Source organism: Spermophilus citellus, assembly GCF_964194105.1.
Source record: "Spermophilus citellus genome assembly, chromosome: 7".
Classification (NCBI taxonomy): Eukaryota; Metazoa; Chordata; class Mammalia; order Rodentia; family Sciuridae; genus Spermophilus; species Spermophilus citellus.
Window position 1 is genome coordinate 38,021,784 of NC_138188.1, and position 22,622 is coordinate 38,044,405.

The 22,622-nt window shown below is 37.9% G+C and overlaps 1 protein-coding gene across 1 annotated transcript in view; it reads left to right on the forward strand.

Annotated features, from left to right (window-relative positions):
* Nucleotides 1-936: 936 nt before the first annotated feature.
* The window catches only part of SLC25A36 (solute carrier family 25 member 36), a 32,857-nt gene continuing 11,171 nt past the window's right edge, over nt 937-22,622 (forward strand). Inside the window, exons 1-4 of the mRNA XM_081302789.1 lie at nt 937-1,175; nt 14,998-15,162; nt 16,800-16,877; nt 20,546-20,646. Of these exons, the coding sequence (XP_081158915.1) occupies nt 1,135-1,175; nt 14,998-15,162; nt 16,800-16,877; nt 20,546-20,646 (385 nt within the window). The 5' untranslated portion in view covers nt 937-1,134. The remainder of the gene's footprint in view (nt 1,176-14,997; nt 15,163-16,799; nt 16,878-20,545; nt 20,647-22,622) is intronic.

A 22,622-nucleotide genomic window follows, 5' to 3' on the forward strand; every position in this document is an offset into this window, starting at 1 on the left:
GCCCTGGAAGAAAAGGAAGGTGGGTCCTGGAGAATTCCAGCGGATGGCAAAAAGTGAGGCCTTGAAGGTGGAAGGGCAGTTGTAAGGGTAAAGAGGTAGAAATATTGAAATGTGTTCAGTCTGGATGATGAGCATTGGGTGTCTGGTATTATTTTCTGGACTTGTCTGCTCGTCTCAGAAATAATTACTAACAAAAATTTAAAAAGTTTAACCACTGTTCTGGAGAAATAATTGTCCTTCCCTCTGATGTTGACCCTCCTATGTATACATATAAGAAACATTTATTGATCCATAGAATGAGTAAATGGACAGTTTATTCTTTCTACAACAAACCTTTATTTTCCTTTTACTTACTACGTCTTCAAGATTTTTTTCTCCATATTTACCCGTCACCATTGCATACTATTCCATAGAAGGAATGTTCCATGATTTCTCTCTCCATTCCCCAAAGATCCCCCCAAGTTTTCCTACTACAAGGCATGCTTGCAATACTATACCTTTGTGATGCTGTGCATGAGTATCTTTGCACAAGCCTTTTCAAGCATTGTGTGTTATTCTCAAGTAAATGCCTGACAGCGGAATGACTGGGTCATAAAGCCGTTTAATTTTTTTCAAAAGTATATGTACCTGTGGGCTCCGCACCCTGGTTTTTCCGGGCTCCTGGGCGGGGAGAGCGGGCCCCTATCTGCCGGGCGCTCCGCGCAGGCCTAGGAGGCGCAACGCAGCCTTCCGGGTTAGAGGATTAGGTGCGGGGGCGCCGCGACCTACTATCCTCCGGGCACGCGCTCTGGCCCCGCCTCGCGGCCCCTTTCATTGAGGAACCCCTTAGCGATCACGTGAAAGAGGCATGCCGCTCCCGTGACGTCATTCCGCTGGAGCCAATGGGAGTCTCTGTTTATGTAGGGGCTCTGGACTTTCCACGCCCCGCTCCGCCCGCCCTAAGAGCGAGCGGCGGCGCGGCTGCAGCGCGGCAGGGAGCGCTGCGCTGGGTTCCTTTTGCAGCTGCGACTCCGCCAGTTCCCCTCGCTGTCCCGGGGGCGTCGTGCGGCTCCTTCGGGGACCGAAGCCGCCGGCTATAGCGGGCACCTGGATCCGCGTCCCGCCTCAGCGCCCGGAGGACATGCAGGAGAGAGAATGAGCCAGAGGGACACGCTGGTGCATCTGTTTGCTGGGGGGTACGGTCCAGACGGGGCGTGCAGCCGGGGGCCGAGGGGCTGGGAGCGAGGCTGAGGGCCGGGGACGCTCCAGCCCGAGCGCGGGGCGGGAAGCGAGGCCCGGGCGGGGAGGCCCGGGATGGAGCCCGGGCGGTGCTCGGGCTGCGGAGCGGCTGAGTCGGGGGCCAGGTCCGCAGGCCTGCGCGGCCGAGGACGACGCAGATCTCGGATCCGGATCCCAGGATCAGACCGGGCCCCGCGGCCTTGGGATGTCCGGGATGTGGCGCCGGTGGGGGCCCAGCCCCGGACCTTGCGGGGGTCGCAGTGCCCAGGGGTACCGGGCGGGCATTGCGGAGGCCGAAGACAAAATGGGCGCCGGGGCCGCCTTGGCCTCGGCCCGGCGGGGCGCGGGCTGAGCCTCCGCACGTCGCGCACGCCCCGCCTCGGACCTCGGGCGGCGGTTTCCGGGCCCCGCCAGGCGGGGGCGGCGCTCGGGGCCGCCGAGGCGCTGGCGTTCTCTCGCCCGTGGGAGCTGTGGGTTATTCCTAAGCTCTTGGAAATTTCCTTCCGAGTTGAGGGATGTCGTGCAAACCGGCGGTGCCCTTGAAGTCAGGTCCCCCCGCCACCCCTGGGCAGACCCGTCCTCTTGCACAAACTCGCTATTTTTCTGCTGCTCAAAAGAGAAAGTGGGGTAGAGAGAGGTCAAATAAAGAGGACGGTAGTTACAGTGGGTGTGCACAAGATGAGCACTACCTGGTTGCCAGCCCGGGAGCTACAGCCATTTTGCTTAGTTTCTCCGTTAGATATGTTCCTTACAAATTATTTGGAGAATTATAGCCATTTTTTTTTTGTTTTGATTATTTTGGGTCCTGGGAATTGAATCTGGGTGCGCTGTACCACTGAACTACACCCCAGCACCCCCCCTCCCCTTTTATATTGAGACAGGTCTTATTAAATTGTTGAGGCTGGCCTTAAACTTGGAATCCTCCTGCCTCAGCTTCCCAAGTCGCTAGGATCATAGGCGTGCCCCACGCGCTGTCAGTTATAGCAATTTTAAGTGCTACTTTTATCTGTAGGATTAATTTTATTAAAAAATCGTTACGGGTGAATTGTGTTAAGACACTTTTTCACTTATGTAACTATGTAAAACATATCTTTGAAGACTATCATTTGTTTCCTGATCAACCACTTTAAGAATATTAAATACGGAGTTCTATTTATGTTGTCTTGCTTCGAGTTGGACATGTGGACTCTATTTACAATGATGGCAGTACTTTCTTAGTTGGCACACATTCATCCAACAAATATTTATTGTACTTCATTTATGGGCCAGTCACTATTCTGTCATAAAAACATTTTCTATGTTGTGAGATCCAGTTTGCTTTCCATATTTCTGAAATGTTTTATTGCCCCGTAAATCTTTTTTTTTATTTTTTAATCCAGTTGTATTATATATGTTCATTAACAGTAAAGATGTCTTGTCATGGGCTAGGGATGTGGCTCAAGTGGTAGCGCGCTCGCCTGGCATGCGTGCGGCCCGGGTTCGATCCTCAGCACCACATACACAACAAAGATGTTGTGTCCGCCGAGAACTAAAAGAAAAAAATAAATATTAAAAATTCTCTCTCTCTCTCCCCCCTCTCTCACTCTCTCTTAAAAAAAAAAAAAGATGTCTTGTCATGCAAGTAATTTTTTGTCATGTAAATAGATGTGATTGTGACACCTGAAAGTTAAGAGATCACAGACCCAATTCTGGCCACTTTTTTTCCCCTCCCTAATTTGGGTAAAAAATGGACAAACTTTTTGATTTTCATTTCTTCATCTGTAAAATGATATTGTGCTATTTGATATCTAAGACCTTTCTCTAGCTTCTAACATTTCTGTCTCTCTACGTTGAGGATTCATATATCAAATATTGTTGTTGTTGTTTTTAATATTTGTTTTAGTTGTAGGTAGACACAATAACCTTTATTTTATTTTTATGTGGTGCCAAGGATCCAACCCAGTGCCTCACACGTGCTAGGCAAGGGCTCTAATGCTGAGCCACAACCCTAGCCCTCAAGTGTGGTTAAAAATAGAGCACATATATTTTAAATAAATAATAGCATTATTGCACTAATTTTCCAGTTTGGATTAGGATCTTCCAAATACTTATATCTCAGTATTTTTCCATATTTTGAAGGGACTGATTCAGATAGCCTTCTTTTTTTTGTAGTTGTAGATGGACAGAATGCCTTTATTTTATTTATTATGTGGTGCTGGGGCTTGAACCTGGTGCCTCACAGGTTGTAGGCAAGCACTCTGCCACTGAGCCACAACCTCAGCCGTGATCCTTCCTTTTTTTATGCTACTATATCTCTAAAATGTACTTTTAAATCGGGACATTTGAAGCAGATCAGCACTGGACCTTGGGTCTGGGTGACACACTCACATGCATAACTCGTGCTTTCTTTAAGACACCCTTTGGTCTCATTATGCTTTTGCCAGAGTTAATATTCAGAGTTTGTAAGGTCCTTGGTTAGGTAATTGAGTTACAGAAGCGCATCATGGCAGCCTGCAAAAAATGGTCTAAATACAATTTGATTTTAGCTGTACCTCTAATGTCATTATATATCTGTATATAAAGAGATAACATGAAATATATTTTTAAATACTTTGTGTGTTCTGTCAGCTGCATATGTTTACCAGAGGCCATTCACTCCCCCCCCACACAGACACACTATTTGAGGGAGATTGTCTCAAATGGGAGTGATAAACCTTCAGACTTCCAAGTGGATGATTTTTTTTCTGTGTAGCTTTTATGACTATGAGAGAACGGAATACATGTAGTTAGTACTATTGCAGATTATCTATTAAATTGCTTATTTTAGTATCAGAATTCTTTTACTTATTAAACACTTAATAAGAAACTCCTATGTTATGATTTTTGTTAAATTAATTTCATCTACTTCTTTGTATGCTCAAGGCAGAATTAGGATATTTTAAAGTATAGTTTATATAGATTATTTCCACTATACTTTGTTCATGCTTTTTTTTCCCCTCCATTCCTATTTTCTCAATTTTTACTACCTCTCTTTTTCCTGTGTCTTAGTCCGTTTGAGCTGCTGTAATACAGTACTGTAAGTCAGGTCACTTATAAGCAGCAAACATGTCTCATAGTTCTAGAGCCTAGATTAAGGTATGATTCTTATGTCTGGTGAGGGTTTTCTTTCTTACGGACTGTATTTTCTCACTGTGTCCTCATAGTGGAAGGGCCTAGCTAGCTCTCTTCTTTTATAGGGCACCGATCCCAACCTAATCACCTCCCAAGGGCCCAGCCCATCCTGAACTGTTACCTTAATGGGTAGGATTTGAATATGAATTTTGAGGAGACACAAACTTTCAGATATCCCTTTTTTTCCTTCTAAAAATATTCTTTCATTCTTACCAATAGATTAGAAAACTTGGGGGAATTGCTTATCCTGATATAGAATGTTCTCAAAGAAGCTATTTCCTATAAATGGATTAGTGTAGCGCAGCAGTGTAGGCCAGGGGCTCCTAAGAATTCTCAAGACCCTTTTGGTGGTCTGATAGGTTAAAACTATTTTCATTCAAATACTGGCTGGGGCTGGGGCTGGGCTCCGTGGTATTTTGGTATTTTTAAATCGTTGTAGGTGGACACAATAACCTTTATTTTATGTGCCCCTTGCACATATTAGGCAACCTCAGCCCTACATAAAAATAAGGTAAAAAGTAAAATACTAAGGCCTTGTTTGCCTTTCACAAATGTGTTGAAGTTTGCACTGGTGGTGTAACAGCTATGCTGTGTGAGGGCAGCAGCACGTGATTGAACTAGTAGTCATTGTCTTCTTCATCTTGGAGCAGTTGAAATTAAAAAACACAACTGAAAGGCCAGTTTGTGTTCTTGAGGGGGTAATAATTATTAATTTTATTAAATCTTGACCCTGGTATTCACATCTGTATTTAACATTCACTGTGTCAAAATGGGAAATGGGCCTAAAGCCTATTCCTGCATTCCGAAGTGTGGTTCAGTATTTGTCTTCAGTTGAAAGCTGAATTAACCTCTTTTTTTCCTAGAGGAAACAGACTTACTTAAAAGAACTATTGAGGGGCTGGGGATGTGGCTGAAGCGGTAGCGCACTCGCCTGGCATGCGTGCGGCCCGGGTTCGATCCTCAGCACCACATACAAACAGAGATGTTGTGTCCGCTGAGAACTAAAAAATAAATATTAAAAAAAAATTAAAAAAAAACTATTGAGAGACTGTTTTGACTTGACCCTTTTGGCAGATATTTTCTCAAAAAAGGAAGTGTTTTAAAGAAAAACACTCATATTATTTGTTGTCAATGATTAAACTAGTTTTTAAAACTAGTTTTTAAGTAAAAATTAGATTTTTTAAAATCTTGAATTGACCCACCATCTCCAGTGTGACAGCTTCCTAATGCCTAAGGATATTTCTGATGAGATAACAATGTCAATAATATCATTTAAGAAAGTGTAAATAATATTATATTGATAAAATGTATCAACATATGGAGACCTGCTTAATCCACTTAACCAGTATTTTTCAAATGACCAATATATGTTACAGTGGAGTCATAAATAAGTAAAAGATCGATTTGTAGTATTAGATAGACCAATGGATTTTAATATAGCTGTGGAAAATTGACATTTTCCTTTGTAGTTCAGATTCTACATTACAGCTAGCCTCTAAAAACCTGCCAGTTGTCCCATTTTGATGTAGTATTGAAGAATAAACAATTATCCAAAAAGGAGGGTCACCTTGTCAAGTAAATAGTGTTATTCAATACTGTGAGGGAAATAGTGGCAACAAAAAGTGGGACAGTGGGAGTTCACGCAGGTTGAAGTAAGGAAGTGTTTGAATCATACAGAAGTTGCCATTTGAGCAGAGGCCTGGAGGGGAGGGAATAAGTTATGCAGAGGGCTTGGGCTGGGAAAGACCTAAGGCATGAGCACCATAATGAGAGTAATAGAGTCTTAGGCCATTAGAAAACTTTTGGCTTTTTCTACTGAAGTAGAAGGAGACATTGCAAGACCTAAAGGCTGGCCCTGGCTACTGTGTTAGAAGAGCCAACACCTGGGGCAAGGGCAGAAGTAGGGAGATGATTAGCTTTCAGTAATCCAGATGAGAGATAATGGAGGTTTTTACTGGGTTGGAGGTACTAGACATTGTGCTTGAATTCTTAAATTTTGAAAGCAGAGTTAAAATTTGTGACTTATTGTACATAAAGTTTTAAGGGAAAGAAGGTGCAAGAAAAACTTACACGTTCTTAGTTAAGGCACTTGGAAGAATGGAATTGCTATCAACCAAGATGGGTATAATTGCAGAGGGAACAAACAAGGTTGGGAAAATGAGAGATTGATTACCTTTAGATGTGGTAAATTTGAGAAGTAGCAAGGTCCAGAAGGCAATTGCTTAGGTGGATGTATTTAGTGTGAAGGCCAGGAAAAAGATCTGAACCTGAGATACATTAAGTAATCATTAGAACATGATGGCGGCATAAGCTTGGATGATGTCATTAAGGGAATGAGTATAGAAGATTTCAGAGGATTAACCTCTGGGGACTCCAGTAAAAGAAGTTCAGAGAGGAGGAACCAGTAAAGTAGAAGAGGTGACCAAGAAAATGTGGAGTTTTGAAGTCCAGATGAAGCATGCTTTCAGTGTCTAGGAAGGTGTGAGTGATGAACTTTCAAATGTCACTGTCATTTCAGGTGATGTCTGAGAACTCTTAGTATTGAATTTGACAATGGGGCACCTTTGGTGATTTTGATTAGCTGTTTCCATGGCAAGTCTGATTGAAGTGAGAGAAATTGGAGACAAAAAGTAGACAATCGAGATTTTTTGCAGTGGAGAGCAAAGAAGCAAGCAGTGGTTACAGAGGAGGTTTACTTTCACTAATTCTACCACATTCCCTCAGTGGGTTTTGTTTCTGTAGTAGATTTTTTAGTCCTCAGTCTGATGGTGTTTTGTCCTGAGTGAAGGCTGTATGATAAGATTTCCTTCTGTGCTTCCAATTTTATCAGTGATGGTAACTACTAATACAGTCTTTGATATTAGGTCTTGATTTTGCTCTAACAGTTAAAATAGGAATAGCCTGTTAATTTTTTCTGCATCAGAAATACTGCATGTACCTTTTTAAATAGGCTTTTATTTTCAACAATTCATGTTAATATGTCAAATGATAGAAAATGTCCTTCGCCATTTCAAAAATTAGTATTTTCTTGCTGAAACACAAATACTTAAGGGAAAATGCTTTTAGTAAGACTTCCTTAATTTTTACAGGATTTTAGAGACAGACCACATGTTACAAGATCTAAAACTCCTTAAGTTTGGCTAACATTTTAATGAAATCTTTAATGTTATTCCATAGTTTGATAAATGCCTTAGCTAGTAAATTGTATTGGAGTATTAAAAGTCCTTTAAAGACAAAGAGAAGCTGCATCCAGTAGTTCAGTGGTTTGGGGCTGTCCAGCAGATAGGATTTTATGTCTGCACACTTAATTTAGGGATTCCTGACTTTTGACATCATGGTTGAAATTGACATTGCTTGTTATTTTGTGTTTAGTGAAGGGTTCTCTTGCCTGTCTCCCCACCCCCCAGCCACTGCCCCCTGTGCTGCAGTCACTTGTGTGGGAGAACTCTTTGAGGCCTCCAGTATTTTTATTTGTTATGAGATCTATTTGCATAAGGTCTCCCATGCTCCACTTTCCTACAGGGGATTGAATCTGTGGTTCTCTTCCCTGAGTTACATCCTAGATCTCTTTGATTTTTATTTTGAGACAGGGTCTTGCTGCTTGCACTTGCCATCCTCCTGCCTCAATACAGATATGTCACACTGCACCCTGCTGCACAAGGTTACTTGGGTTTATGTTTTGTTTGTTTGTTACCAGGGGTTGAACTCAGGGGCACTCATTCACTGAACCACAATTCCAGCCCTATTTTGTATTTTATTTGGAGACAGAGTCTCACTGAGTTGCTTAGTGCCTCAACAGTAGGACTGGCTTTGAACTTGAGATCCTCTTGCCTCAGCCTCCCAAGCCGCTGGAATTATAGGTGTGTGCTACCTTGCCCAGCCCACACAAGGTTTTTTATGTTTTTTTTTTTTAAACCATTTCTTGGTTACACTGTGTGTTTAGTTTAAACAAAAAAACACCCTAAGTTCTAGGGTGTACGTGGCTACTACTTTTATATAATTTTTTTTAAGTTGTTGATGGACCTTGATTTTATTTATTTATATGCGGTGCTGAGAATGGAATCCAGTGCCTCCCACATGCCAGGCAAGTGCACTACTGCTCAGCCCTAGCCCCTTGGTTACCTCTTTACTCAAGAGGGGCTGAAAGTATTTAAGAAACTAGGCTGCTGGCATGCCTTGATCTCCATTTTATACAATCAGCAATAAGTAGATGAAACACTTGTAAATTCCTACAGAACTAACTACACTCCCAAAACTTTTGGCTTAATTAGCTCTACATAAGCTGAAAGTGTATCTATTTTCCAATAATTTACTGAAGTGACATGATTATTTCATGGCACAATTTGGCAACATGAAAGTCTTAATAGTTCTAAAATATCTTATAAATGTTTAGTGATAATCATGTTAAACAGTTCTTTAATAATGTATGGAATCAGTACGTAGTGCTAGCCTGGAGGAAAGCAAGACCAGTTAAAACATGAGAAATGATGAGGGCTGCTTTGTGGCTCTTGAAGTGGGGGTGGTGAGAATGGTGAAATGGGCAGAGAACACGTTCTGGGCTTCAGGCTGGCGAAACTTGGGAGGCTGCTGTGTGCATTGCTGCTCCCACTGGAGACTGTTGGTAATTTTAGGGGTTTTTTGGCCAGTCTTCTTGATTGCAATTTTTTCCCCTTGATTCTGGATTCCTTTTCAGCCTCACTACGTTCTGTGTAGTTCTAACTTGTTTTTTAAAAAATGTTATTGATTATGTGTGAAGAGTTTGCTTATTGTAAACAACATAAAATATTTAAATTAATATTCATTGTTATGAGACTTTGTCGAAGTGAATAAAACTAATGTTAAATACTATGGGTTTTTTTGGATACAGAATTTTTTTCTATTTTTATTTCTATTTTTTATTTTTTGCAGTGCTGGAGTTTGAGCCTAGGACCTACCTGTACTACAAGTGCCATACCACTGAGCTACATCCTCAGCCCCCCCCCCCCCCCCCCCCCGTCTTTTAAAAATATTTTTTTAGTTGTCAATGGATCTTTATTTATTTATATGTGTTGCTGATAGTTTAACCCTGGGCCTCACACATGCTAGGCAAGTGCTCTGCCACTGAGTCATGACTCTAGTCCCCCTCAGCCCTTTTTAATTTTATTCTGAGACAGGGTCTCTTAGTCCCTGACTGGCCTCCAATTTATAATCTCCTGTGTTAGCCTCCCACATAGCTGAGAGTAGAGGCATCACCACCACACCAGTTCCAGTCTTTGTCATTACATATTACTTGCTTGGCTTAGAGTAATTGTCCTGTCCTCATCTAATAGATTCATTTAAATAAAAAATATATATTTAATATTTTAGTGGTGTTCTTGTTCATTTAAATGTAAAGTTGAGAATGCATTGTCCTTGCCTTTCAGTTAAGTAGCACGCTAATTTAATCTTTTGCACTAAATTGATCACCCCATAAAAATACCTCTTCTTATAGTTGACACAGTATGTGTGATAAATAACAATACAGGACAGTTTTTTCCCTGCCCTTCCTAATCAGTAAGATGCCAGGGTGGAAATGGTGAGAAGTGATCCAGATTCTAGATTGTGTTCTGGATCAAACAATATTTACATACTTACTGTACGCATCACTTTTTCTTAAAATTTCATGTGAGCTTTCATTGAGTCCCAGAAACATCAATCAACTACATATTTTCTTTTTCTTTTTTTTTTTTTTTAAAGAGAGAGGGAGAGAAAGAGAGAATCTTAATATTTATTTTTTAGTTATCGGCGGACACAACATGTTTGTTTGTATGTGGTGCTGAGAATCGAACCCGGGCCACACGCATGCCAGGCGAGCCCGCTACCACTTGAGCCACATCCCCAGCCCTCAACTACATATTTTCCAGTTTAAACTCTGGTGATTTTAAAAATGGATAGTTATAATTTTGATAAAAATGTATTTAAAAATATACGTATGCATGAGGTAAGCTGACCAAAGATAATAAAAACTATATTCCCCAGTGCCCCATCCCACTTCTGCTTCCTAGTAGAAATATCTTATAACTCTTAACCTGTTTTGGAATTTTCTTTCATGCGTCTAAATATGCTCTATTGACCCCCCCCCCTTTCTTTTTTTGTTTTCTAGTACTAGGGATTTAACTCAGGTACACTTTACCATTGAACTACAGCCCCAGCCCTCTTTATTTTATTTTATTTTTAACATTTATTTTTTAGGTGTAGATGGACACAACACAATGCCTTTATTTTTATGTGGTGCTGAGAATCGAACCCGGGTCCCGCCCATGCTAGGCAAGTACTCTACCACTAAGCCACAATCCCAGCCCCTCTGTTTATTTTTTTGAGACAGGATCTTACTTGGTGAGGCTGGCCTCCTGCCTTAGCCTCCAGAGACTCTGGGATTACAAACATGTGCCACCACCTGGCTCTATTACTTTTTTTTTTTTTTCCCCAATTTATTTGTAACCCATCAACTTTCTATTCTGGTAGATAAGGATTTTCTTAAGTTATATTGCACTACTGACATTTCCCCCTTCTTTCCACCTTTGAATATATAGCTAGTTAAAATGTGATCTGTTTGTTGTTGTTGTTGTTGTTAATTGAAGTCAGTGCTTATTTTAGTTTTGACAGTGCAAATACAACTTAACTCTAGAGCTAAATTATGTTCTGTTGACTTTTTCTTTCTTGAGTAACTTCTTTTCCTTCCCCACCTTTGGAGGTAGTTTCACCTATTTAAAACATTTTCTTAAATGTGTAAGTATTCATTCTCGAATATTTATTTTCATGTGGTTATATGTTAGTTTATCTTCATGAAGATCTTTGTCATTCTGAAATATGATATCCCAGGACCATTAGTATTGGCTGTTTCTGAGCCTAGCATTTCACTTCCTTTTGTGGGCACTTTCTCTTGAGCCTGGGTTATTTTTTCTTGCGTCCAATTATGTCCTCTTTTTTAGTTTATTCTCTTAATTTGTTCTTTTAATTAGCTGTATAAGAAAAGGTCACAAGGTAGGCAATTGCTAGAATATATCTTTGTCTGCAGGTATATGCTAAATTGCAAGGTTGGCCTTGAACTTGCTATTCTCTTGCTACAGCCTCCCGAGTCCTTGGAGTTGGAAGTGTGCACTGCTGCACCTGGCTTAGTGGTTCGGCTTAGCGTGGAGACTTTTGCATTCAATATACTTCTTAATCCTGAGCTTGGAAATTCTTGTGTTCCTGTGTTCTTCAGAGAATTAGGCTTCTGCCCTGGAATATAGTTTTATCCATCAGGTGTGTGTGTATCTGTCTGTGTGTTCCATGTCTGTCTCCCAACCCCACCCCGACCCCACCCTGGCCCCTGCCCATATACCTCTCCCTTTCCTCCTCTCCATTCTGTAAAGGAAATGTACACCTAGGCATCCTGCCTTTGTTGTGCAGCTTGTCGGCCTATTCTCTGTTAGTTCTTTGCTTTATCTCTATCTGCAGTATGTGGTTCCCTTGATCTGGGATTTTGAGTAGCAAAACTGTTTGCTGCTTTTTGACATTTCCCTCTGCAAGCCTTTCTCTTTACTAAGGCCCTTTCCATTGGCCTCTCTGAAATCCTGTGTCTGCTGATTTTTTCTGGCATTCACTGATGTGGGGGCATATTTCTTTAGAAGTTGAGATTTTCAACATGGAAGAGAGATAAATCAAGGAGGTTAATCCTGTTTTCAAAAATAGGAATTTTAAATGAATAGTGAAGTAATTGTTTTGTTTTCTACATCAATTCTGATGATTTTGTTTTATATAATAATTACTTTAAAATAGCAGCATGAGAAATATCAGAATGCCACCCCTAAACTGCACATGGATTGCATTTTATAATGTGGAACTGCTTCAGGACAACCCAAGTGTTACGTACTGATCTCTATACAGTTAAGATCCTCATTATGTGTCTTTTATTTGTGGATGTAAATATTAAGTTTATTAAATGTTTCACATACTAAAAAAAATTCAGCCAGGGCGCAGTGGCACACGCCTCTAATCCCAGAGGCTCAGGAGGCTGAGATAGGAGGATCTCAAGTTCAAAGCCAGCCTCAGCAAAAGCGAGGCTCTAAGCAACTCAGTGAGACCCTGTCTCTAAATAAAATGTAAAATAAATAGGGGATGTGGCTCAGTGGCTGAGGGCCCCTGAGTTCAATCCCTGGAACCCCTCCCACCAAAAAAAATATGTATGTATATATATTCAGCTCCAGGTAGTTCATATGTTAGCAATTCCTATTAGTTTTCACAGAGTTTGAGATTTCTTTTTTAGATTCATCATACTGCCATTTACGTGCAATGAAATCCACCCTTTAGATGTACAGTTCATTGAATTTCAGCAAATCTATAAAGTCCTAAAGCTACTACTGTAATAAAAATGTAGAACATGCCAAGAATTCCCTCATTCTTTCTGCAGTCAGTTCCTCCCTCCTCCCCCACCCTGTGATAACCTCAGATCTCATTTTGTTCCTATAATTTTGCCTTTTCAAGAATGTCAAAAAATTAAAGCCTTTTTTCAATTTACATGATTCTTTTGAGACCCATCCAGGTTGTTACTTTTGTTGATTAGTATTCCATTGCGTAGATGTACCACAATTTATTTGTCCTTCACCAGTTGATGGACATTTTTTAGCTGTTAAAAGTAAATCTGCTATAAACATTCATGGTCAGGTCTTGGTGTAGAAGTAATCTTCATTTCTTCTAGGTCAGTCCCTAGGAGTGAGATTACAGAGTTGTGTGGTAGTTGCATGTTTTAACTCTGTAGAAAACTTCTTGTGTTTTCTAAAATGGGTGTATCATTTTGCTTTCCCACCTGCAGTGTGCAAGATTTCTAGTTGCTCTTTATCAGCACTTGGTATTGTGAGTTTTTTTAATGTTAGCCATCGTGGTTTCATAGCTCTTTATGGATTTGCTTAATAGCTTTTCCCAGATGACAGCTCTCTTTACTTACATCCATGTGTATCATTGGTAAAATGTTAAATCTTTTTTTATTGAGTTATTATCCAGTTATTCATGTTTCTGAATACAAGCACTTTATCAGATATGATTTTTTTTTAAAGAGAGAGAGAGAGAGGGGGGAGAGAGAGAGAGAGAGAGAGAATTTTTTTTTAATATTTATTTCTTAGTTCTCGGCGGACACAACATCTTTGTTGGTATGTGGTGCTGAGGATCGAACCCGGGCCGCACGCATGCCAGGCGAGCACGCTACCGCCTGAGCCACATCCCCAGCCCTATCAGATATGATTTTATGATTTGCAAATAATTTTCTTTTCATCTTTAGCTTGTCTTTTCATTTTGGTGAAGTCCAAATTTGATTTTTTTTTTAATGATTCGTTTATGCTTTTTTGGTAATTAAGAAAGCTGTTTCTTACCCAAACTGAAAAGATTTTTTTTCTTCTAAGAGTGTTAATAGTTCCATGTTTTTACATTTAATTCTCTGATTCATTTTGAATTAATTTTTAGATATGGTGTGAAGTGTAAGGTCAAGTTTTATGTTATGAGTCCATGTCCTCTAATGTTAGTAGTTTTGTTGTGTAAAGTTCTCACTCTTAGATCAACAGCATACAGTTGGTTTCTATTTTCTTGGTGATGTGTACTGTTACATCATTCTTTATCTCATTTAATGCATTTTTATTTTAAATTTTATTTGTAGTGCTATTGCTGCCATGCCTGCTTTCCTGTTACACTGCATATCTTATAGGTTTAGATGGGTATTTAGTTCTGGGGGTGGGTTTGTTTAGTGTATTCCTTGCTGCTTCCTTCAGTGCCCTCATGGAGGTCCATGGTAACCTCTGGCTCTCAGCGTTTTGTTTGACTGCAGTGAGAACTGTGCTGAGTCACCATCCTCTGTGGTTAGAAAGCAGTTCTCAGCGCTTCACTGGGTAGCTAGTATGATATGTTAAAAGAAAAATGTTAAAGAAAAATATGCTCCACTCTTGTCTTTAAAAGGAATACTTAAATGGCTTACCAGTCTTTTTAATATGTTTAATAATTTCTTAAGAGCTTTTAATTTTTTTTTTGACCATCAGTCTTTTTAAAGTGGATTTTTTTAGCTGAGTGTACGTATCTTCCATAGATTTCCACATTTTAACCTAACACATACTGATTGTGAAACTTGCCTGATGGTTTTTGTAGGTGAAATATTTCTGAGTATTTCACTGTAGGAAGAAACACGTATACTTATCCATCAGTGACTTATTTCTTGAGTTTTAAATTCAAGAAAACCATTTCTTTAGTTTTAAAAAAGACATTTGAAAGATAGGATATACTTCAAATAATGGTCTTGGTTTCAAGAGAGCTACAAGTCGTACAAGGGCAAGGAGCTCTAAATCATCAACCCTGAGAAGATATTTAAAGGTGTGATGTGATGTGACTTACTGGTGAATTATAGTAAAAGCACCTATGATTTGAAATCTTCTTTAGCTAATTGTTTTTTGGGGTAGTAGTAAGCTCAGTTCTTTGTAGCAGTTGATGGTGTTTATATGCAGTTAAATAAATGAAACTTTAAAACATCATTTAGTCTTCTAAAATCATTAAAAAATTTAAAGTTCAGTAGGTCGGCAGAGCTTCGTGCCCTGGGGTACAGCACTGGAGTGTGTCCTGATAAGAGATGGGTTTCCTTCTCCTGTCTTGTAGATGTGGCGGCACAGTGGGAGCCATTCTGACATGTCCACTGGAAGTTGTAAAAACACGGCTACAGTCATCTTCTGTGACACTCTACATCTCTGAAGTTCAGCTGAACACCATGGCTGGAGCCAGCGTCAACCGCATCATGTCTCCTGGACCCCTCCATTGCCTAAAGTGAGAGCACAGTACTTGTGATGCTTTTAGTCTGTTTTTCTGTGATTCCCATGTTTATATTCTCTCACGTTTTAAAAGATTTTTTTTTATAAACTTAGTGACAGAAATAATTCATTAGAAATAATAATCCCTAATGGAATAGAATAGGTTTTACATAGGTAAAGTTGAGTTTATAACTGAAAACCTTGTGTGTCTCCCTTATCAGCTCACTTGGATTTAATCTGTTTGAACTTAGTTCAGTAGTGTTTATTTTCTAGAAGCAAATAAGCTCATTCATTGTGTTTACTTTTGCTACCAAAAGATTTCATCACACTTAACTTTTTCAAACTTGGTTGCTTAAGTGCATGAATAGGCAGAATAAAATGGTTAACAATTTTGAATTAAAATACCATGTTTACAGATAAATTCTTCTGATCACTAAGTATTTTAATATGACCTTGATAGTTATTACCACTTAGTATTAAAATTTTTCCTTGATACATTTTTTTTTGTTGTTGTGTTTTTCAATAGTTGTGCTTTCTCTTCTCACAGGAACTTTGGAGAATCCCTCTGGGCTCTGTTTTAGTTTCTCAGTTTTTTAAACCCAAAAGCTCTTTATGTATGATTTTTCAATCCTCATAGTAACCCAATAAAGAGATACTGTTTACCTTTATTTACTGTTGAAAATCTGGATGAATGAGAAAAATACTTTCTGGTCTCACAGTTAGTCATCTGCCACCACTGGGCTCTGAATGAGAAGTCTGGCCTCAGCTCAGGTGCTTGCACTCAGCTGCCTTTGAGAGGTCTTTCTTAAGCATAGAGATGTTTGTGAGTCACTTAAATTACCTAGTCTGTTAACTCTGAATTAAAAAAACCTCTCTGCTGTCTGTCTAGTCATTACAACCTCCTTATGTGGGGCATGGTGGTGTGTGCCTGTAATCCCAAAGACTCAGAGGTTGAGGCACGAGGATTGCAAGTTCAAGGCCAGACTTAGTAACTTAGCAAGCAAGACCCTGCCTCTAAGTATAAAGGCCTGGGAATGCACCTTGGTGGTAGTAAAGTACCCTCATTTCAATCCCAGGACCAAAAAAGTAAATAAAACAATGAGGTCTTTTATACAGTTAGTATTCTGTATAGGAAGTGTTAACTGAGTGGAGGGAGAAGTGATAGCAGTCAAAAAACTCCAGTCCCCTAAAAGGTGTTAGGATGATAGATTTTTGCCATAATACTTCACTGGAATGGTTGGATACCATCATAATATAGTACTAAGTGTTTTGTTCAATATTGAGTAAAAGGCCTCAAAAACCAGTCTTTTGTTTTTTGTTTTTTTAGGAATTTACATTTCTAATTAAGAATTGAATTTTCTTTAAAAATATTAAAATGAGAAGATTGAGATAAAAGTAGCATAAATATATAAAAATATATAAAAATTCTTTAGAAAAGAATCTGAATTGAGTTCTTTTTATTATTGCTAGTAAATTGATTGCCAGTCTTCAGCACTTTGTGCTATTTCTTGAAAAAATAGATTTTTATAAGTAAGGAAAACTAGACAGAAATGCCTAACATAATACAAACAGATTTAGGTTCTAGCTTTGCTATATAAAATAAATGAAGCACCAGACCTAGAACGTTTCTAATGTAATTTTTGTCTTTTTTAGGGTGATCTTGGAAAAAGAAGGGCCTCGCTCCTTGTTCAGAGGACTAGGCCCTAATTTAGTGGGGGTGGCCCCTTCCAGGTAAGAAAAATATAAATTCAGATTAAGTAGAATTATGGAAGTCTTTCTTGTTTCATGGTATCTGGATTTAAATCATTTATATACAGTTAACTGCAGTTTTTAGTGTTTTGGGGAAATATTTTCTTTTTAAGGATTTTGGACATTAACCAGGACAAATTTACAAAGTAATGCTTGGTGGCAGGAAGTGGTACTGGGTGTTCGGAAAACTAACAGAATTTCAGCATGTTAGAAATTAACAGTTGTGATATGAATACAAAGGAAATGTTCCATAATATAAGGTAAAAAGTATAGTATTTGTATCAAATTATCGATGGTCTTATAGTGGGGAAATAAAGAAGTATGACATAACATACCTAGAAGTTTGAGAAACATTGTTTCTAAATAATAGTTGTAAATTTTTAAATTCCATGAATGGACCTGAGATTTCAGGTGTTGGAGGAGATATTCAAAGTTGAAAATAGGGAAGATAATATGTATATTTGTTTTGGATTGAATAAGAGATGGTGAATTAGTAATGTTTGTTTAAAAAAAAATCTATAAATTCCCTTAGAGCTAGTGGCTATGTATTGAGTTCTCCCAGGACAATAGTTATACCCTCTTAATGACCTTTGGGAGTTGGAAGAATTTTTTTCTTGTTGTGGGGAATTGAAAATCTATGCAGAGTTAAGGCCATAAACTACTGATACTTTGTAATAGGTGTTGGTGGTTTTCTGAATTTAACTAAACCCGTTCATACATCTTTTAAAATTTTGTCTTTAGGAAAAATAAGCTTTTTAAAAATGCATCCCTTGAACCTAAAATGTCTTTCAAATTTTTCTGCTTCAGATGCTACCCTATTCTGTACTCCACTTGAAGTTAGTGCTCCTTTCTGATTATACAAATAGAAGTTGAGCTTCAAAGAAACAAGATGGCATCTGTAGAATCAGAGAGCTATAAAGGGTTCAGGGCTTAGAACAGGATTGAAGAAAGGAATAGAAAGTCTAAAACAAGAAAATCTGTGTAGCATTGAAGGTCAGTAAGATGCCTACAGTACCTACCATAGTAAGGAAGGCCCAGTAAAGGGAGATCTGAACACAGTCAAGGTGGTAAGGATATCAGTGTGGGGTAACAGTGATCATCTGAAAGGTTACGCAGATTGCACCAGGTGGAGGTACAAAAGGACCTCTCAATGAGATCATTGTGAAGCAGTCTTTGCTCCAAGTTCAAAAGACAACAATTAAAGGAACTTAGCAATAAGAAAAAGAAAATTGGGAATTCTAAAACTAAGCCTTTTTCTTTTTGGCTTCACTAACAAGCCAAACAAATAGTTCATTTCCTATTAAAGAAACCATAAAGATCTGGAATATTACTTTATCATTTCTCTGATGCCATTTTATCTTAGGTTGACTTCTTTCATGATGTAAGATGTCCAAAGTTCCTATTTAGAATGAGCATGAGCACAACAGCTCTCTGAATCCAAATCTTGAACCAGATTCATGTCTAATTACTTACTGGATTTCAGCTTTTTTTTTTTTTTTTTAAGGAAATTATTCATTTTGCATCCTCCTTGTTTAAAAAAAAAAGCATTATAGCATCGAATTTGACTTTCCATCTTAAACATATTGTCTATTACCCTGTTCCCCTTCCCATACACTAATTTTCCTCATAGATAACCATCATTAACAATAGTTTGGTGTATAGCTTCCCAGTAATTTTTCTGGGTTATCATATGCATAAAAACATTTGTAAAATTAAATGTATAATTATCGCCTATATAAAATCGAGCTCATACTATTCAACCTAATTTGTGTTGAAGCTCTTTACGTGTTCTGTGGGTGATATTTTCTTTTTTATTATATAGTGTGACTGCCCCCTCATTAATAAGCATTCCCTCAGAGATACACATTAAAAGATTATTTTCAGATTTTAATATAAAAAACAGTGTTGTGGAGCTGGGTAAAGTATTGCACACCTAAACCAAACTTCTCACGAGGCCAAGGCAGGAAGTTCATATGTTCAAGAATAGCCTAGGCAACTTAGAGCAAGGCTATAGCTCAGTGGTAGAGTCCTTGTCTACCATGTGCAGTTCAATCCCCAGTGTGGTAGGGGGGGAAAGTGGTATTATAAATGTAGAACCTTTGAGTACTTAAGCAAGTATATTCTTTCAAGATGTTTACCCCGAAGTAGAACTTCTGCATAAAATGGCATATGCACATTTAAAACTAGAGAATACTGTTCATTTGCCTTCTAAAAAGGCATACCATATTTTTATTATCAAATAGTGAATCCGTTTTTCTTTTATCCACAATCTTACTAATTCTGGCTACTGTCCATCTTGTTAATACTTGCCAGATGAGCTAAATATGATTTTTTTTTCTGTTTTAATATATCCTTGTTTAATTTTTGATGCAGCAGCACCCTCATTCTTAATACTTGACATTTCATCGCTCTACTGTGAATTGCCTATATGTATTCCATACTTATTTCCTCATTAGGGTCTTTTTTTCCTTATTCATTTCTAGGAATGAGATGTTTGTTCTACTTCACAATTTAGCATCAAGTGTATACTATTTTTTTTCCTTCTTATAAAGTAGAATTTTTTTTAATTGTTAATTTCCCTTTATCCTTAACCACATTTAAAAAGATGTAACAGTGAAACTTTCCATTTGTACTTATCTGTTATTTATTGGATAGATAATTAAGACTGTTGAGAAATAGGATATAGGAAATAGAAAGCAAATAATTCTATGCCTGGAAAGTTAAACACTGGGGATGTAAAAAGTCAAAGTATGCTAATGGAAAATATTTACAAATTTAACAGAATGTTCACAAACATTGACAAACACATCCCAATCTGATGGTGTGATTTCACTTGTGGGGCTGGGGTGTAGTTCAATGTAGAGTTCGTGCCTCTCATGCCTGAGGTCCTAGGTTCAGTCCCCAGCACTGAAAATAAAAGAATACTGTGAACTATTCTGTATGTTATAGCTAAGACTATGCTATATTAAAATTTTTAGCAAGTACTTTAGTGATACTCTCCTTTCCCCACCAAAAAGTTACACTCAGTTGATACTCAGCTCAGTTAGGTGTACTTCTTTAGCCTTAGTCTTGCACAAACCTCACAATCATGCACGGGGTTTCCAAGCATAAAAATCTTGTACAAATATTTTTGTTCCAGTTAGTCAATTTCTTTTTCTTTTACTTTTTTTCTTTTTTGGTACCAGGGGTAAACCCAGGAGCACTTGACCACTGACTGAGCCACATTCCCAGCCCCATTTGTATTTAGAGACAGGGTCTCACTGAGTTGCTTAGCGTCTCACTATTGCTGAGGCTTGCTTTGAACTCACGATCCTCCTGTCTCAGCCTCCTAGCCACTGGGATTACAGGCATGTGCCATGGCGCCCAGCTCCAGTTAGTCAATTTCTAAGTAGCATCAAAGTACTGGGTAGAGGATTGTTTAAGGATAGAAACTAGGAACTTTGCATTGGAGTTTGTCTTTTTTTTTTTTTTAATCAATACAGAAAGTATTTAAGGGTATTCATGTAAAACTGTTAATCTGATGTTATATGAGAATATGACTGATACTTGGTGTTTAGATTTTTCCATTCTGAGATTATGAAGGTAAATTTACATTTAAATCTTAAGAATTAGACAATGTGCTTATTGACAAATTTAAATTTTATTTTTAGAGCAATATACTTTGCTGCTTATTCAAACTCCAAGGAAACGTTGAATGGTGTGTTTGATCCTGATTCTACCCAGGTACACATGATTTCAGCTGCTGTGGCAGGTATGAATGTATAATACTAAAAGACTAAAAACTTTCTGAAACCCAGAGACTTAATACTGAATTTTGATGAGTTTATTTTGAAAAGTTAAGATGATTAGTGTGCTTTCACTGACTAGCATGTGCAAAGATGATTTTTATGTTTATTTGTATTAAACAGATTTGATTAGGTACATGGAAAATGTGTTGTAAATTGGCATTTTTGTCTTTAGGACTTTAAGTAATGAGATAGATAATATAATGTTCATATTGTTCTATAATTTACTGAATGTTTAGTATTTACTTTTAACAATTTTAAGACTCCAACCATAATTACACTATAAGTTACAGAGCTGTAATTTATTCTTCTCTCCTCAATTTCTGTTAGTGCCTTTCCCCTTTTTGCTGCATGTTTTGGCTTCTGTCTGAAATGTGCCGGCAATTCTTGGTAAAGTATTCATTTTGTCCTGTGCTCAAATGCTGAGATTTTTGTGAGTGATGTATATAATTCAAGCAGTTACTATAATGTATGTATTTTTTAAAATATATTTATCATCCCACATAAATGAGACTAGATACTACCAGAAATTTAGACACTGGCTGTGTGGACATGCTTGATATAGAAATGTTTCCAGGAACTCTTCTGTCATCGTTGATGAGTATATATGATTCTGAATTAAAACAGTTTGCCCCAGGTCTGTGCACTGCCTTAAAAATAAACTATGGGAGATTGGTTTGACCAGTCTGGTTCTGGAATCATTTGCTGCCATGCATGTTAGACAAAGCCATGAAGTTTGGTTCTGAATAGAAATTTTCTAAGTTTTCTGAGATTTGTTGCATATTTAACAATATTTTATATTTCTAAATTATGCTGTGGCTTTATACAGTGGACTGTAGCCACTTTTGTCAGCTGATGATTAGTAAATAGAGTGTCAGTTATGTGCTTAATAATGAGTGCCTTAAACTGTTAACCATTTTCTGTTTAGAAATAAATTGGATCAATTTGAACCACATATTTAATCAACTAAGTGTAAGTTTGAAATACTAATTTCTGAAAGGTTGATAGTCTTTACCATATAATAAATCTAGCATATACCTACAAATTGTTTTCACACATTTCCATATTTAGCTATTGTTGATTGGCTGTTGAAGTTTAAAAGTTGGAAGGGACAACAAAGTTAACAATCAAGATAGTACATACTTGGATTTACCAATAAGGAGATCTTGGGCAAGTTAGGTAGTTTATGTGAGCCTCTTGACCTCATCCATGGAGTGTTGACGGAGACAGACTTGGATTTTGAGAACTAGTTCTTTTATGATAAAGATTATCTAGTTAAAACTAGAATTATTTTTTAATGTACGTTTTACAGATGTTGAATATATGGATATGATTTTCCCCCTACAAATTTTGAGTATAAGGTAAAAGTTAGTGGCAGTGATAAACCTAATAACTATTGGGTTAGGTTCTTTAAGAATATATTTCTGGCTTACCAGTGTATATATGATTTTCATTTTTAACCCCAGAAAATTATTTTAAAAAATGTTAAAAATGTTGCCTTTTTGAAAAAATTGAAATCAAGAAAGTAGATAAACATTGCTTTGAATGTTTATAATATCAGTATTACAAATTAAGAGGTTCAGAATATCTTTTTTCACTGAAGCACCTTATTTCATTAAAATAGCTCACCAGAATTTACTATTATGTATTTGTATCACATTGCAAAGAAATTCAGTAAAATTGTCATTTTGTACTTTTTTCTCAAATGGGTACAAATATTAACTCAGGTTGTTTTTATCTGTACATTGATACTGTTTGCCAATTTGAATTCCTTGCATTTTAGCAAATTGATGGTCATGCTTGTTCAGAGACTATTGCACTATACACTTACTGTGTAATTTTAAGATATATATTATATTTATTTGCAGTTACATTGTTCTGAGAATTATGCTTTCAGAGTTTCCTTGCACTATTCATGAGCTTTAACATTTTAGCATTACAA